At 38.0% G+C, this 18,953-nt stretch overlaps 1 protein-coding gene across 3 annotated transcripts in view; it reads right to left on the bottom strand.

Moving 5' to 3' along the window:
* ABCA5 (ATP binding cassette subfamily A member 5) overlaps positions 1 to 18,953 on the bottom strand; it is a 63,700-nt gene that overhangs the window by 21,306 nt on the left and 23,441 nt on the right. For all 3 annotated transcript variants that reach the window (XM_060082414.1, XM_060082413.1, XM_060082415.1), the window contains 13 exons: positions 17,706 to 17,874; positions 16,297 to 16,355; positions 14,981 to 15,091; positions 13,152 to 13,327; positions 12,517 to 12,636; positions 11,322 to 11,460; positions 10,038 to 10,128; positions 9,710 to 9,849; positions 8,650 to 8,769; positions 5,700 to 5,901; positions 3,281 to 3,450; positions 831 to 958; positions 300 to 437 (listed from right to left, as the gene is read on the bottom strand). In XM_060082414.1, the coding sequence (XP_059938397.1) occupies positions 300 to 437; positions 831 to 958; positions 3,281 to 3,450; positions 5,700 to 5,901; positions 8,650 to 8,769; positions 9,710 to 9,849; positions 10,038 to 10,128; positions 11,322 to 11,460; positions 12,517 to 12,636; positions 13,152 to 13,327; positions 14,981 to 15,091; positions 16,297 to 16,355; positions 17,706 to 17,874 (1,763 nt within the window). The remainder of the gene's footprint in view (positions 1 to 299; positions 438 to 830; positions 959 to 3,280; positions 3,451 to 5,699; positions 5,902 to 8,649; positions 8,770 to 9,709; positions 9,850 to 10,037; positions 10,129 to 11,321; positions 11,461 to 12,516; positions 12,637 to 13,151; positions 13,328 to 14,980; positions 15,092 to 16,296; positions 16,356 to 17,705; positions 17,875 to 18,953) is intronic.

Below are 18,953 nucleotides of genomic sequence, written 5' to 3'. Positions count from 1 at the left end.
ATCTAGATTTCAGATGAGCAATATTAATTTTTAATTATCTAAATTTTTCTTCTCTAATATAAAAGCTACTCATGCTTTACAAAAATATCAGTACCAAGACAGAACCTCCTTGACCATGAAGCGAACTCATACTAGAGACTCCTAAACCCAGGATGTGAACCATCCCCAGCTCAAGTTTTAAGACTAGGAGATGTCACAAGATGAATTTCTACAGATTTCATCTGTTATTATCACTTGGCTTTTAATAGTTATTTTATGCACACACGCACACACGAATAAATATTTTTAAGTTTGCTTACTTGAACGAATGGGGTATTCCAGATCTGGATGCTTTCAGTCACATTTGAATGATAAAGATAGTAGTTGCTAATGATATTCATCAATACAGGTAAAGAATAAACCATAGTACTGTTGAAAACAGCAGTAAAAACATAGTCCTACAATTCAAAAAAATAGAGTTATTATACAGTATGCATAAATATAAATGAATATATGATTGCTATGTACCAAGCTTTTCTCACCAGCTAAGTTAACTCTCACTAACTGTACTGAAAACTGGTTCAACAAATCATAGAAATAATACTCAATGATAGATAAAAATAACCTGGTTTGGAATCTAGATATTTTGATATTTTAAACAAAAAAATAACATAAAAATAATTAAATTCTTCAGAGCTTTATTTATTGGTCCTCCATCAGGGCATAAAATATATCCTAAGTAAACACAGCCAGCTATTTCCAAAAGTAAATTTAAATTTCCAACTAATAAGGTCAAATCAGCAAACAATTGATTTTAGAGGAAATATCTTAATCCCACACACTACTCTTACCTTTTCTGACTGCATCACATTTAAAGCTGCGCTGTGCGGAGCGGCAGACACGTAGTCACTGTCATTAAACATCGTCACCATTATGTTCTGGTTGGTGAAAAAGCTAAGAAGATCACTGATATCTGAGTCTGGTATTAGAAGATAAGCAAATAACAAAGATTCAGTTTAAATGAGAAACAGACACAGGCTTTTAGTAACATTTAGAGCTCTCTTTTTGAAGAAGTATTTTCTCTCCATTAGCTAAGACATGATTAAGAACATTGGCTCTGGGACCAGTCAGCATGAATTCAAATCCAGGTCCAGACACGCAGACCTCAGAACAGAGCCTGACACACAGCAACTGTGCCCATTTCAGCTGCTGCTGCTGCTACTGATATTACTCGCATTCAGAGTTTACCTATAACATGTGAGATCTGGTTAAACAGTAAGAGTAAAAATCTATCTGGCAATTTTATGTAACAAGGTAACCTGCCACGCACAGAGAGGTGGGAGCCAGGGTGTGGAGTTAGGTGGCATCACTCCTGGAGGACTGCTGCATGATTTGAACAGACAAACTGTACAAATGTCAACTGTGTTACTACTTTAAAATAGTAAAACCCATAACCAGGTCTCCATCTATATTCTCTAAATAGCCTGGAGCTAAGGGGGAGATTCTGAATCCTGTCCGAGGTCTAAATCTATACCAACATGCCTGTTGAGTGGAAACAGTTCTCTGTCCATAATCACAAAAGCCAGGATTCAAGGACAGACAAGTGTGGCTTTGAGAGAAATCAAAACCAAACAAAGGAAAACACTAGCAGTAAGTGAGTAGCATGGCCGGTGGCTCAGACTCAGCAACAAACCTGAGTGTCAGAGAGAGAGGTGCTTTTAGTGATAAGACATCTACTCTTAACCTAGTGCCTTAACTGATCTCTCATTTCCAGATGCCAGAGAGGCTGTGTCCTCTCGAGAAGAGGGCTCTATTATAACTGAAGGAACTGTATCACCTGTGATAACAGAAAGCTTTGCCAGGAGGATAAGATACCACCCAATACATACACACAGAGACCAGTGAATCCTAAAGGAAATGTGGCTTTAGGACCAACAACAAGGTCTAGGAAAATGTGAGATAGATAGAAAGACAGACAGACGGATGTAAGCAACTCTAGAAATACTTAAAATTAACAGAGGGGACAAAACTTTGAAAATACTATAATTTCTGCAGATCAGTGAGAGTGAACGCCAAGCAGAAATACTTGAGATAATGTACAATTCCCCAAACACACAAAAAAAGTCACAATATCAGAGTGTAAGGCTCCATGTAGTACTATCTTTCAGCAATGTGAAATGTATATTAAAACCAAAATAAGAATTCTAATGGGAGCAATAAATTGAGAAACATAACATTTTCTATTCAAGAGTATTTTCTATCACTAAATACCTTCTTCCTCCAAAAGAATAAAGGTTACATCACAAACAGAGAGCTAGAATTGAAGAGTGATGATTGTAACGGCCATCTGTAACTGTCCCTAACTGTGACTATTATTTTAACACCGGGCAAAGCTTTTCAGTTAATAGTGAATCAAAAAGGAAAGATATTAGAATACAGGTGAAGTGTTGGGAAATATTAAACTCCAAAGAATTTGTGCGTGTAGAAAGGGTATACGAAATGCAACTTTCCAACATATTTCAGCAAGATAAGCAAATGAAGCTGCTTCTGTTTTACTGTAAACTACAGAGTTAGCTCAGTTTCCTCTTCAAGAACCTTGGGACTATAAACTATCCACACAGATGGGAGATGGTGTAGAAACATCTAATTCACGTCAAATTCTGAATTAGGTTTTAATATTTTGAAAATCGAAGTCCTATATCAGGTTTTTAAAAATTTATTCTGAGGTTTGCGCAAAGCCGTATGTTTTAAAATTTCTTTCATATTTGATTTAATTATGTAATAAAAAGAATCAATAGCAAATCCAAAAATATCCATTACAAATTTAATGTATTTGATCATAGAGATTTCTAAGACAATTGTCCTTAGTTCTAGTTTTTCAGATAGTCCTTAAAATTTGTTTAAACACTTCTATTTAGATATATAACTACATAAATATTACATGCCGTAACTCTTTCTAAAGAGGGTTTTTCAACTTCTGAAGTTTATTCTGTGCATCATAAACTCTGAGATGAAACATGCTGCTCTGAGAATAATGTCGCTACTCTTAAAAAAGGAAATTTTATGATTATATACAGTATAAATCAGAATATTTTAAAAACTGTCATCTACACTTAAACCAAAATTTCATTTCTGTAATATATTACTCAGCATCAGTGAGGAGTTTTACTTAATTTAGGTTCATGCACACAGACCACGCCTTTACCATATATATATTTCTAAAATCCAAATCTCTGACCTATATCTACCCCTCACCCCAGGCCCCACCAACACACATTCACAAACCTGCACATACTCTCACCGGTAGAATTTTGAAGAAGCAGACTTGTTCTGTATTTATCAGGTTTATCTCCAGGTTTTAGGAAGTATAAGTCTGGAACAAGTTTGATAGGAACAACAGCATTTTTAAAAGAGTGATGCACCAAAAACATAAAAATCTGAACTGCGAAAAAAATTAAAAGCAGAAGCAACCTGAAAGGAAAAAAAATACACAGTTCAAGGCACATTAATATGTAAATCTACAAAACAGTCTTCCTTCACATGACAGTTAAAAGGTACTCATTTTAAAAAGAAAAAAAAAAAAAAAGAAAGAAAAGAAAAGGAAAAAAAAAAACTTGAAAAATTCACACTTGGGAGTAGAAATTCTACTCTTCAAAATGGTCTCATGACAATATTGGAAAGAAAGTCAATATTCAATGATAAAATTAAAAGTTATAAAAGTATATTTTAGATCAGAGCCACGCTGAAATTTTTATAGGGCATGTAAACCTGTAGTTATAACTTAAAAAAAAAAACACATTATGTCACATTTATATCTCTATTCTCCTGAAGGAACCATTCCCTGCCCTACCTCTATCCTATGTACTCTCCAAATATTTTAGAAAATATAAGATACAAAAATATTTTAGATACAGTGAAGAAAATAAAAATACAGTGAAAACTTCGGATGACTGGTATCTTTGAAATGTCATCCTAACCACACCAATTTCCATTTCTCCTCTACAGTGAGTTATAAGGGCCATCATGGGCAGCTGGCCCAGCACATAATTCTACTAACCACTCAAAATACCCTTCCACCTGAGAGACAGGTAACTTTTCATCTCAGCCTGCAAAATATCTCTACAGTGTGTGTGACAGGTGTCACAACAGTGGGTAGAAAGAGCTTAGGTTATCACACATCGGCATTTTATAATTTTCAGAAACCCTATAATTTTAAGTCATTCTTAAATTGTTGTAAGTAGACCTATATCAGCACTGCCAGAAGCATACTGCGTTTAACTCTAGTTCCATAATAAGTTAATGGGTGTTTTAGATTAAAAACAAAATTCATGATTAAAAAATATTTGGAAACTCCAAGTTAAACAAAGTTGAAATAATTTCTTTACCATAGAACGGCTCATGTGTTTTTATATGCTAATGGACAACTCTTTAAGAGAGGAAGTGTAAGTTAAAATATTTTCTACATGCACGGTCAATGCAGATTTGACCATGGAACACTTCTTGTAGTAGGCTGAATGTCTGTCACTCTCCTCCCAAATTTATACGCAGAAGCCCTAACCCCCAAAGCGATGGCATCTGAAGATGAGTCCTCCGGGAGGTCATCAGGGTCAGACAGGGTCACGAGGGCATGGCCTCATGACGGGATTGGTGCCCTTAGAAGAAGAGGCCCCAGAGAGCTTGCTCTCTGGCTCTTTCCCTGTGTGCACACACAGCGAGTGAGCTGCAAGCCAGGAAAAGTCCTCAACAGAACCCGACCACGTGGACCCTGACCTCACTCCCAGTCTCGGGAACTGTGGGAAAATAAACTTCTGCTGTTCAAGCCACCCACACTTTGTTATTTTGTTATGGCAGCCGGAGCTGAGATTCTTTCATTGTTTTTTAGGGAGTATTTTATGAGAGTAGTGTTCAATTAAATAAACGGACACATGCTGATTTAAACAAAGGTTTTTCTCTCACTAATGCTGACACAGGAATAAATCATGATGATTTATGATGATAAATGATTTATAATGACAATGATACGTGATTGACATTTCTTTGATATTAAATAAGTCTGGGCAAAAAGCAAATGAATTCAGCATATTTCAAACATATAACAACACTCTTATTCTTGATTATTAAGTTTTATTTCTACCGCCATTCTGGATCTAACAAGACAGCGTGGTGTATAAAAGTACTTAACGTTACTTCTAAATAATTCAACATCTAGCAGCCCATGGGAACCTAACTGACAGAGACAAGGCTAAGTGGAAAATACGTCATTTTGATCCCAGTTCTACCAGCTATAAGCCCTTTTTTATATTTCTGTTTCTTCACCTGATAAGGATAAAACTTATTCTTCCTGCTGTTTACCAAAAAAAAGGTCATAAATATTAGTAATAGAGGCAAAACAATTGTGAAAAATGTAAATGCAAAATAAAATTTAAATACAATGACAGTAATTCAAAAATTACACAATTAGAGAAAATTATTTGTCACTCCCTCATTTTATAGAGGAGACCAAAAAAATGCTAGTTTTCAAAAAGAGTTAAGGCTCTAATGATATCCAATGAAATTACTAGAGGTATCATTTTTTTCTCTGACATTGTGAAATTACCATTTTAATCTTTCAAAACGACACAGATTATTTACATATGTCCCCATTTTAAAGACTAAGATGGTAAATCTAATTTGTATCCGTAAAACAACAACTCATCAGATGGAAGAGCGATTATACTTACACAGATCTCACTGATTTGCTTTCACGTTTCAAGGTAAGGAAGTGAAACTCTGCAATTTTAAACACCTGCTGTTTCCAAACACTCATGGTGCTCACCAGAGAAGCCTTGGTTTCAGAAAGAATAAGCAAGCTCTGTTCCATTTCATCGAAGGGTTTTGAATGCGATTCTTCCTCTGGTGGCTGCTGAGCAAATACACTATAATCTATTGGCCAAACCAAAACGACAGACACTTATGTTATATTCCTTAAAAAGATGAAAATCTTTCTGAAGCATGTAAATTTCAAAGCCGCACACACCTGGCAGTGATACAGGACAAAGGGGACAGTCATATACTTTGGCAATATTGTCAAAACTGAACATGTGCACAGCTTATGACCCAGGACATTCTCTCTCAGGTATAAATCCAACAGAATTCTGTACAGAGGCTCACTGAAACACATGCACAAGAATATCCTTAGCTAGTACCCTATGCAATAGCCACATGCTGGAAAGAACCCAAATGTCTATCAACAGGTTAAAGAATAAGACATGAAATATTCCTGTAATAGAAGAGTGTAAAACAATGAATGTGAACAAACTATTGTATAACCATAGTAGCTTGATCTTACAAACATTACATTAAGTAAAAGAAACCAGAATAAATATAAGCAAAAGAGACATGCTATATGACTGATTCCATTAGACCAAAACCTGACAAAACTACTGGATGGGGATAGAAATCAAGATACGTTATTTTCGCAACAGTGATTCAACTTAAAAGAGATGAAAAATAATAAAAAGAGACGAATACTGGTTTCGGTATGAAGAAGGACTTAGGCTAAGTTTAAGAAATGAGTAAACATTAAAAATTTTAAGAGTAGAGCAGAATAATGTATAAAATAATATTTAAGCACAACCTGGCTGTCTTGGCATCTTACCAACTCAGCAGTCTGAACGATGACTCAGTAGATGGACAAGTCCAGGCCCTGTCCTCCCCTGACACAGCGGCTAATCAAACTAAAAGCAGGTCCTGAGATACTGCATATCACAATCATAGTGCTCAGTGGGCTCCAACTGGCCTTCTACAGAATTTGATATACACTAATGTTTAAAAAATAAAACAATTAAAATCGACCAAACTGAAAGCAAGCTGATGTTAGAGGTAAATTTATTTTGCATAATGGGCTTAAAGGTACTATAGAGAAAAGTGAATAATACCTGAACAGAGCTCACCCTTCTCATTCTTATTCCCACTTCCCAGACGTTTCTAGAAACTACTTTGTATGCCTCGAAGTACTGAGCACCACACACACAAGCACCTTCTCCCTCTAGCTCTCTCCGCCATCCTCGGTATCACAGACCTATGCACTGTTAACTCACTCTACATCCTGACCTCTAGCTCCCTTTGTTTCTTCCATTGCCATACCTTTATCTCTACTCAGTTTCATCAAACTGACGGATGCCCAAATTTAAGGTCTTGCTCTCGCTCCAACCGATCCAACATTTCACGTGAACTTCCCTTCTCTAGCTGCAATCCGCCCCTACGTCCTCATCATAAACTCGCCTTTCTTCCTCCACGTTTGAGAGAAACATCCCTTTCCCTTCACTCTCAGGACCCAGCACCAGTCTCGCTACCCTTCAACCCATTCTCAGCTTAAACTGCACGGATCTCAACCACACCACTGAAATCACTCGTGTCAAGGTCATGACCGGCTCCCACCCGTCCACACTCCCCGTCTTCTAAGCTACCAAATCCCCCTTTTCTGCCGCCATCTTCCTCTTCACAGCAGTCAGCAGAGAACTGCCCACTCTCTCTTCCCTCAAACACCACACTGCCCCAGCTCCCGCATCTCCTTTCGTGAAGACAGAAAGAGCCCTACTGGTGCCCTCCCGGTCAGCCCTCCCTGGCCCTTCACTGCTCACCCTCGGGGCTTCCCTCCACTGCGTCCGCACTCGCCACCGAAGCACCTCATCCAGTCCCACAGGGCCATCGGTACACAGGCGGATCCAGCGTTTGTATCTTGAGCCCAACGCCCTCCTTTAGCTCCAAGTGTGTGAATCAAACAGCCCACAGGTATCCTCTCCACTGGGATGTCTACTAAACCTCTCAACAGTATAACCAAAATTCACACCTGGAGTCCTTCTTTCCACAAACCTGCTGCTCCCCCTTTCTCAGGAAAGGGCAAGTCCATTTCCAGTTCTCAAGCCAAAAGCTTAGACACTATTCTTGACCTCCCGTTCCTCAGCCCCTAACCCATCATCAGCAAGTTACCGCAGCGCCCCTAGGAGAAGCCCGCACTGTGCATGTTTCCCTATTGTCACAACCATCCTAGTTCAAACTGAGACGAACTGCAATAGCTTCCTAGCTGCGCTTCTGCTTCCAAACTTCCCTTAAATCCACTCATCATTCAACAACCCGAATGCAGTTTCTAAAAATGCAAATCAGATCACGCTACCCCTTTGCTTTCAAACTCTCTGGTAGCTTCATATCACACTAAGAAAACAAACAAAATGCTTTTCCAGACTAAACATGTTCAAAGACTAAATATGATGTGGCCCCTAGCCTCCAGCTCTGAGCTCACTACGTGCTACCTTCTCCTTGGCTCTCCACGGTGGCCTTTCTTTGTCATCAGAAACATCCAACCCATCCCTCAACCAACACCTCTGCAGTAGCGAGTCCCTTTATCTGGAAGGCTCTGCAATGAAATCTCACTTTCCTTGCCATTCAGGCCTCACTTTAAATATCATCCCAACCCAGTCCGCCCTGAGATGCCATCTAAGCTACCTGCCTCCTGAGACCGCCCCACTAATCCCTTCATAACCCCTATCACTCTCTGTAAATATCTATTTACCTGTTTATTTCTACCCTTTCTTTCCCAAAATATAAATTCCACATGCTTCTACAATTATTTGTCTGGATCACTACCTGTCTGGCTCATTGCCTAAAATCTGCCGTTAGTTTTGTGTTTACCTGCTTGGTCAATTTCCGCTTCAACTTCTAGCTTTAAGAATACATCTTCCAAAGTCGTCATGGAAACACCATAAGAAATAACACCCAAATCTGAATGAGTGTCTAGAGCAGTGAATAAACCTAAAGGAGAAAAATGAAAGAGCGCTGTGTCATTAAGCACACTATCATGAATTATTCTAAAATGTCGTTTTAAAATAGCACACGACTGAATTTACTGTGCTGGCACAGTGTTCTCAAACTGTTTGGTCTCAGCACCCCTTCAACATTCTTAGAAATTGCTAAGGACCCCAAGGAATGTTTGTTTAGGGAGATATATATCTATTAGACATGCATCGTAATATAAATTAAAACTAAGAAATACTTTATAGAATGATGGGCAGAGTACATTACGTTGACACATGTACTTCAATTCAGTTAATTAATGATTCCTTATTCTCAAAAGGAAACCACAGAAAACCGCATAGAAAATTTCTACCTAATTATAGGAATGCTATGGGAATTCTGCATAACATATCTTCAACAGTAAGAAATATCCTTTTGTTTAAGTCATCTGTCAACAGATAAAGGATACTGAGTTTGAGTTCCTCATCAAAAAGCAGAAAACTAAATGTCACAAATAACTCAAGGGTTTACCATATAATAATGTAATTCATTATGAAATCATGAAACTGGAAAAGAGCTTAGGACTTATACAAACAACTGTGTGTGTATACACATTTGTGTGTGTACGTATGTATATATTTGTGTATATGTATATCTATATTCTTATTCCCAGTACAAAAAAAGGGAACAATTTCTTTCTTTCTTGACAATAAAACAATTATTTACATAAGTTAACACACTAGTTGGAGTTTCTTGCATGCCGTTTATAAAAAAAAGAAATGTTAGCTTACAGCATGTCTGATTTTCAAAAGGAAAATAAAGCAGAAACGGAATATTAACTCTGGCGACCTGCGAGCGCATAAATATTATACAGAAAAATAAACCAAGTAAATTAAGAAAACTCATCCCCAACGCAAGAACCTGGTTCAGCAGTCAAGAAACTGAAAGTAAGGAATACCTGAAAATTTGTCCATGTCCTTGAAAGGCAAGCTATACACAAGCTGCTGGTCACTCTGTTGTAATAAAGTAGCTGCAGGTATATGTTGTTTAACCAGAGAAGAAAGAGATTCCGTGGCACAGTATCTGTCAATGTACATGCTAGAGAAAACCAAAAACCGTAATTTTTTATGATTACTCAGTCAACAGCCCAAAGTAAATTCTGAATGCTTTAAGTTAAAGTTAGTGCCATACAAAAATGGCCAAAGCACATCATGGCAAACCTTAAACATAAGTAACAATAGGTCAAGAATATAATAAGGAACAAGTCAATAAAGAATGAACGATACCTCAGGCGGTAGCCAATCCCCCATTTACTTTTGAGAAAAATTGAAGAACCAACACATTTTAACATTCCTTGTGATATGACAGCTTTCCTATCTGCAAAAAGAGATGTGCATTTCAATTTCAGAGTTAGTAACAGCATTAATAATTGGCATTTATATTTTCTGGATTATCCTATGAGACACCAGTGTATGAGCTCAATAAATTATCACAACAGCCTTATGAGGAAGGTACAGATTATCATCACCTGCTTTTTCAATGAGAACAGGAAGGCAATAAGAACATGTACAGTTGGCCCACGTTTCACGTGGCTATTAAGTGACAAAGCCAGGGGTCCCACCCAGGCAGTGTAAGTCTACAGTCTACTTTCCTAACATGCCCCAAATGTCTCGGACCCTTCCTATAAGGTTACTAACAGAAGCGCTTTCACAACTTCCTTAATAGCCAAATGTGAAAACGACAAGAAAGCAACAGAAGCAAAACGTTAGGTTTTTTTTAAACAAAGATACCACTGAGAAAATGAATGACACGCCCAATTTATTAGACTGTATTATGAACAGAAAGAGGTTGCTCGGGAACCTCGGAGCCTTGGACCTTGTCACAGCTACTAAAGTCATGTGCTGGTTTCAACCTGGATTCTTCTGTGTGTGAATGTGTTTAGCACTAGCCTGAGGCTGTTAAGCTTAGGAAGGCCTCTTACGAGGCTGGCTCCTGACCCGTGTCTGGAGACCCGGCTTTGAGCAGGTAAGGCTGGCCCCCGGCACCTGCGCTGCACAGGCAACGCAGGTCATGGCTGACACCTGCTTCCTGCTGGGTGGCCGGCAGGTGGCCCGTGTGAGGCAGAGGGTGCCACACGGCCAGCCCCAAGAACAAAAAAGAACAACCCTGGGTGAGAGAACAACTCGCTGCTGGATAGATGGAGCGCACCCTGGCTGACTCCGCGCGGATGGGATTCTTGGAAGCGTGCCTGTTTCTCCCGGACTTTGTCTCATGTGCCTCTGCCCTTTGCTGACTCTGCCCTGTACCCCTTCCATTTCACTGTAATAACTCACACCCAGGGGTGTGGCTGTGCTGAGTCCTGTGAGCTTTCGTGGCAGATTATTGGACCTCGGGTGGTCAGGGGGACACCCCAACACAACACAAAAACATGTAAGTTTAAAAAACTGTAATACCTCTTTTTGTGAAAACGCACAGCTTCTTTATTTATTCCTCAGAATTTAGCATTTCTATGTCTAATCTCCCATTTGGCCCCATGACCTTAACCTTTAAAAATAAAGTTAAAATCTCACCGGCAAGAATGTCAGCTTCATCCATGAAATGAGTACTAAACACTGTCACCCGATTAGCTTTTCTGTATTTAAGAAGATTCCAAACAATATGACGCGAACAAGGGTCCATTCCAGCTGTTGGTTCATCCAGCAACAGTACCTGTGTGCAAAGGGGTGGGCAAGGCAGGGAATCCTCAGGAAGACCAAAATATATAAAATTCATGCAGACCCTGCAAACCTTCCCCACTTAAAGTTACTCTATCCAATCAGAAATGTATTAGGTCTGAGTTTTCCACTCATATGTGAGTTAGCATAAATTTAAAAAACTATCGGTTTGGCATATGAATACTTTCTTTGGTTTAATTTTAAAAGACTAATGTCTGTAATGTATAAGACATAAGTATAATAACAATCAGATAGACAAACTAAAAAACAAAACACCGAGTATTTCGCTTTTACCTGAACAATTACATTTTGTAGATGTAACAACTGCTTGTTAGAGAATTATGTTCTGTATTAGTTCAGGGAAAGAAATTTATTTTAAGACTATTTTTAATTTTGAAAATATGGTGGTGGGGATTGGGAGGAAGATAAATTAACACAAAGCCTGCCACAGTCCTCCCCAAGCCACAGCAGCAGGGCGTGTGGCAGAATGGTGGGGACCCAGGGGGCTCCTGGCCACAGGTGTGCACCTGGCAGCTTTCTAACACTGTGCAAAGCAGTGACCAGCTGGCTCTCTGTTTCTGCCAGACAGAGAAGAGCACAAAACAGACCAAAAAATCAAATCAACAGAACAGTGAAAAACGGAACTATTCATTTGATTTTGTTCTTATTTTTTAATTTTTATTATAACCATTACAAATGTATAGAAAACTGAAGAGAATAATAAATATAACAATACTTTATAGTCACCACTGAATTTTAACAAATGTTATTTTACTTCAGATGTTCTTTCAGAGAAATAAAACACTGCAGATATAAAGAAAGTCAGTCCTATCCATTCCCCTTCCGAGAGATGACCACTAAATTAAAGATGCTGTACATCTTTCTGACTTCAGTTTTAAAACCTTATTACTATAATTACATCCATAATAACATATAGTATTTTATGTATGTTTAAAAGTTATACAATGTGTGTATGTATATCTTTCTACAACCACTTCTTTATTCAACATAATTTAAAATTATCTCATCAATGACACTAATATCTGCTTACCTTTGGATTCCCAAGAACAGCGATTCCTACAGACAGTCTTCTTTTCTGACCACCACTTAACTTTTTAGCCTGATTATCTTTGATAGCCTGCATGTCTAAATCCAGTAAAACCTTCTGCACCTATGAAAGTAAAGTGTCAATAAACGTTTTTTTAAATCACATCATTTACATAATTATCAATATTAGTTTTTAAGTGTTCCAATTTTAATATCAACTTTTAAAATGTTCTTTTAGTCCAGAACTTAATTTTGACATATATCCATGTATAATTTTGAAATAACAACTAAAAGGATTCCTGATGGGAAGGTCTGCTGTACTTTTGTGACCCCTGGGTGGTGGGAGGGGATCAGTGCAAAGGCTCCATGTGTGTCTGTGTGGCAGGGGAAGGGGGTGGAGGCGAAAAGAAAAGAAACATCTATATTGAGAGACTAGAATCCTCCAGATGAAACAAGGACTATTTTCTATGTGCTAAAACTTTTGCTCCGATTTCTAATTCTTTATAATGACTTTCTGTTTACTGGCTCAGAACAGGTTTTATATTTAGGTTTTCAAGCATATTTTTATTACAGAAGTTATTGCACAAGGTTACTAATTTACAGCAAATAAAAGTAAAGATTTCTATATAAATAACGTACTTCTTGTATTACATTATTGGCTGGTACTCCTTTGATTGAAGCCAAAATGGATAAATTTTCTTCTACTGTCAAAACATCAAAGTGTATATCTAACTGTGGACAAATGCCAATCATTTTTCTTGCTTCAAACATTTCATCTATTTCTGACACTCTGTGTCCATATACAGATGCAAACCCTAAAAGCAAAATATATGTATTTACATTAAATATATTAAGTATCAAAAAGTATATATGTTTTAGTATATACTAATAATTTAGTTATTTGTATGTAATAGACATAAAATAAGAGTCAATATAAATTTGGAGGACACAACGCACCCTCATTTCCATACTGGTGGAAATCACCATCATACTGGTGATTTGCTGCCACGTATATTCCAATCTCATTTTCCTTCATTTTCAGGGCATATTACAGAGTGGAAAGAGCAAAGAACCATAAGTTTAATACTAAACAAAATTATCTATTGGTGCATTAACTAATATTCCAGGAACAATTTTCCCTCATTTCCAGGCATTATGCAACAGTAAAGAGAACAAAGAACTTAAAATTTACCCCTAACCAGCTGTGTGGCCTTGAGAAAATCACTTAATCTAAACTCAAGCTTTTTTCTTCTATAAACTGAATACTAACAAAAATAATAAATCCTTATATGAATGAAAGGTATTATAATTACCCTCAAAGAGTGACACAGAGATAAGCAACAAAATCAAACTAATTTTAGAAGTGAAACTACATCTAAAAAGATGCAGAATCAATACACGGAAGTTTGGCCCTTTCTTAAATTAAAATATTTATTGTTCTGCCACTCTGTTTGGTTACTGTGGAAAAGTGGAGCTGCTGTACTGAATTCTCACCTACAGGGCAGTCACATGTAACAATTATACATTTGAGGTACTGCTCTTACAAATCTATTTTAGGAGATTGTACTGACACTCGTCATTCTTTCCTTTTGAACTACGGTTGGATACTTAGAAGCCTTTTATTTTCTCAACCAAAATGTCTACGGGCCTCATTTAATTTCCAATTAATTACTGATTTATCCTTCCTTGAAAATGAACAGTAAACAAAAACACAAGTAAAATATCTGATAAAATAGGTACAAAATTAGATCCTCTTTATTTTTTTTTATTTTTATTTTTATTTTTTTTTTGCGGTATGCGGGCCTCTCACTGCTGTGGCCTCCCCCGCTGCGGAGCACAGGCTCCGGACGCGCAGGCTCCGGACGCGCAGGCTCAGCGGCCATGGCTCACGGGCCCAGCCGCTCCGCGGCATATGGGATCCTCCCAGACCGGGGCACTAACCCGTATCCCCTGCACCGGCAGGCGGACTCTCAACCACTTGCGCCACCAGGGAGGCCCAGATCCTCTTTATTAAATGACTGAATCACTTTTATTTTCTATTGAAGAAAAAATAAATGTGTGTAATCACAAAAAAAAGAAAAATATCTTTACAGACACAGAAGTTGATCCCAAATCAGTGACAAAAATCAATCAGTACAGGGCTTCCCTGGTGGCACAGTGGTTGAGAGTCCGCCTGCCGATGCAGGGGATGCGGGTTCGTGCCCCGGTCCGGGAAGATCCCACATGCCACGGAGCGGCTGGGCCCATGAGCCATGGCCGCTGAGCCTGCGCGTCCGGAGCCTGTGCTCCGCAGTGGGAGAGGCCACAACAGTGAGAGGCACGCGTACCACAAAAAAAAAAAAAAAAAAAAAAAAAAAAAAAAAATCAATCGGTACATATCACAAGGATAAATAATTACCATGGTACCTTAGTTAATAACCCTAATAAAACAAAGTAAGGGATTTTTCTCTTTAAGTCAAAAAACTCACCATCCGAAGGTGGGCACAGTCCACAAAGAATATTCATCAATGTACTCTTTCCTGTTCCACTGTGGCCAAGTAACGCAGTAATCTGACCCTCATATATGTCAAAGGATAAACCTAGTTCAGGGAAAAAGGAGGAGTCTCAAATGTGATTTTTATTTCTGTTGAGCCATGTAAGATAATACACAATACTTGAGCAACCTTGAAAGAAGTCAATAAATTTAAAGACAGATTTAAAGTTACCAGCATATTTAATAACATAATGTTTAATATTATAACACAATAATAATTCTTTGTTTAGTCAATGGTATGAACAATAAGAAAAATGGTACAAAATAAGCTTTTTCTTTTTTTATTACACTAACAGATTTAGAGGGGGCACAAAACATGGTGGGGGGGATTTCTGTGTACCCCCTTTGGGGAACTTCCAAGGGAATTAAAACAAAAGGACAAACAAATTTGTTCCCAAGGGTATTTAGAGGCATGTTAAATCTACGGGCAAAAAACTAGAGATTAACCAATAGCTTGGAAAAGGCTAAGTAAATGCTTTATAAGTTGAATTTAAACAGGAGTAAAGTAGAATGAATATCACCGGATGGATGTGTCAGTGTTTGAAAGGAGACAGCAGAAAGGGGGCTGAAAACCCAGCTTCAAATAACTACAACCCCTGATCTGATGAAGGTGACCTCAGGCTGATAGCATCCCAAGACCTGCAGGCCAGACACAGCTTCAACTCCTGCCTGAGTGTCCAGCCTGCCAGCCCGCCCTACAGATTTCAGACTTGTCAAGCCCCACAGTCGTGTGAACCAATTCCTCAAAAATCATCTCCCCGCTTCCCGCCCACCCCTCCTCACAGTGCTCTCACTCTCTGTGTATATGTGTGTATATATATTCTAACGATCCTGAAGAACCCTGATGGACACACTGCTAAACACGCCACAACTGTCAGGACAGCTCCCCACGACAAAGAACTATCAGGCCCAAAACATCAATAGTGCCAAGGCTGAGAAACCTTGTGTTAGGACAAAAGAAAAAAAAAAAAAAAGGAACTAACATATATACACATGCTAATAATAAAATGAAAAAGGACTCAGATTTGTTCAAAGAGTTGACTATTTTTCATCTTGATAGATAGTACTTTTTTCTTTTACTGCTTTGATGTTAAGTTTTATTATGACCATTAATCACATAAATAAGTGGAAGTATCCCTAAAGGAAAGAGAGAAAATTGTGGTAAAGAATTTAAATTTCCCACAAACTACGTACGTTGTTTTTCCATTTGTACTTGAATACTATGGACTGAACACTAGGAAAGCTACTTACTTCTCAAAGCCTCCACATTTTCACCTTTCTTTCTGTATGTCTTCTGAATACCACTGATTCTGAAAAACACCATTTTCTACTTTATAAGTATTTAAAGCAATCTATAAATATGTGTTTCCATGTATAATATTTTTAATCAAAGCTGTCATATTTAACGGGAATAATGATAAAGTATCTTCCTACTAAAACAATAAACCAAGGAAATCTGACATTAATAATAAAAGTATTTTAAAGAAACTACAAGAGAAAAGTATAGTATTCCTCTCCATTTTAAGTGTTATTCATTCATTTTTCATGATAAGCCAACTTCTAAAAAGAAACTGAAACATCTGACTCAAGCAATTTATAGATTTCTTATTTCACAGTTGATTCTTTTCTGTTTGTAATCAATCAATATTTGTTTATCAGCTAAGGGAGATTAAAAACCAAGTGCTATTTCACATCAGCACTTGTCTATAAATGTGACGTGATTCTCTCCTTCCACTTTAAATGTTTTACATAATTCTTGAAGGAATGAATGGTCTTGTTCACCAGTTTTAAGAAGGCAGACCGGGTCTTCCCTAGTGGCGCAGTGGTTGCGAGTCCGCCTGCCGATGCAGGGGACACGGGTTCGTGCCCCGGTCCGGGAGGATCCCACATGCCGTGGAGTAGCTGGGCCCGTGAGCCATGGCCGCTGAGCCTGCGCGTCTGGAGCCTGTGCTCCGCAATGGGAGAGGCCACAACAGTGAGAGGCCCGCGTACCACAAAAAAAAAAAAAAAAAAAAGAAGAAGGCAGACCGCCAGCCCACTGACTGCATCTTAAATATCTAACTCTCCCTTGCTTTTATACATGTTTCTTAAATTTAAAAAACACAAATTATACTCCACTTTTTCTTTCACTTTTATTTCTTTTCTCGGTCTCATTATTTTTTTAACTTGGTTTTGACTGAACTAGCAAGGAACAGTAATGAATTTCTTTCATTCTCAGAAATTAAGTTGATGTGACAAGTTAATTATGTCACAATTTCTAAGGGTCTATGAAATTAACAGAGCACAATTTAGTGTGGTGTATATCTCAGACAATGTAGCCTGAATAAAAATAGAAAGTTAATGTTTATTCTGTTTTAATCTACATAATGAGGAAACTTTAAAATAGCTTAATTTTATAAATACTAGGTTTTATTACTTTTAAAAATTTCTATTCAAACATAAAATTTCAAACCTAGCAGCAACCTTATTCTAAATGGCCGCAAAGAAAATAAAAATTTAAAAGAGAATTATCCCTTAATACTGTTTTTTAAAAAATCATGAAATGTGCACCAAATCTCCAAAGATACCATAGTTACATGCATTATTTTAAAGATAGGATTTAAATGTGGCACGTTCCATAAGCAGTTCTTAGACCTAAACTGCCAAAGATTAAATCATACCTTATGGCTTCTTTTCCTATAAATTCTGAAGAAACAGGCTCAACAATTTCACTAAAACTAATAGTCCCACTAACATTGCCCTCTGATAACTCCTTATAATTTCTTCTGCTCTTTGACCAATATGATGGCTTCAAAAAATAAAACGATGATCTCCGTAAACCAAATTCTCCTGAAAAAAAAAAAACTAAGTTATCCTAACAAATTATTTCTGAAAACTAGTTATTAAATCATAAAGGCAGTCTGTGATACCTAAGACAATCTAGATGTAAAGTTTAGACATAAAATACTAAATTAATAGTGTGTGAAAAATAAAAGTTTTACTGACAAATAACTCTTGTCCATAAATAGTTTCAGAGTTGCTGAGAGTGTAGGGAACGTAAATGTAAGCAAAGTACATTTTCTGCCCTACAGAAACTTACATTGTCATGACTACATGTACATACTAAACGGCTAAAACACAACATACAGCATGAGGCATGCCACACACAGTGCTAATAAGAGTTCAGAAGAGGAAAAGTTTACATCTGGATAGTCTGAAGGCTTGAATGAGTATCATCTTAGTCTTTGAAAACAGACAGTATTCAGACAAGTGGATTATTGTTCATAAAGAAGACTTTTTAGAACTAGGAGAATAACAGAGCCACCAGGACTGACACAGGAGACTTAGCTCTGACTGCCCACACAGCATGTACGTATTTTCTCCCTTTCTCCCCAAGGAACTGACCCTCCCCGTCCTTTCTCACATTCACTCCTCCTCTAGACGAGCGTATGTTTCAAAGGGCTCTGATCCCAACTACAGAGAGATGCCAGTGGACCTAATGAGCCCCTGGCAGGCTCTGGTGGCTGCTACCACTGCAGCCACAAGCAGGTGCCAACCAGACAGGAGCGAAGGGTTTACTGGGGGAAAGGCAACCTCTCCCTCTCCCTCTGGATGGGAACAAAGAAGCACAACCCCGTGCAGCCAGGAGGAGAGCAAACCTGCCAGATTGAGACAAAGAGGCAAGAACACGGAGAAAGTGGGTCCCTGATGACACAGCGGAGCAAGTCCAGCTGACCTGGGGTCCATCCTATCTTTGGACTTTAAATAAAACGCTTGATTTCCTTCTTGTTTAAGACAATTAAAGAGGTTCTCTGTTATGGGTAGCTAAAAATAATGTAACGGATACACTGCAGATGTGTTTAAATAGATAAATAGGACCGTGTGGATGGATGTAAAATACAATACAGAGGGGGACAGTGGCTAAGAAG

Source organism: Mesoplodon densirostris, chromosome 18 (genome assembly GCF_025265405.1).
Source record: "Mesoplodon densirostris isolate mMesDen1 chromosome 18, mMesDen1 primary haplotype, whole genome shotgun sequence".
In the NCBI taxonomy this organism is placed as follows: domain Eukaryota; kingdom Metazoa; phylum Chordata; class Mammalia; order Artiodactyla; family Ziphiidae; genus Mesoplodon; species Mesoplodon densirostris.
This window is presented reverse-complemented; position numbering and strand designations above follow the sequence as displayed.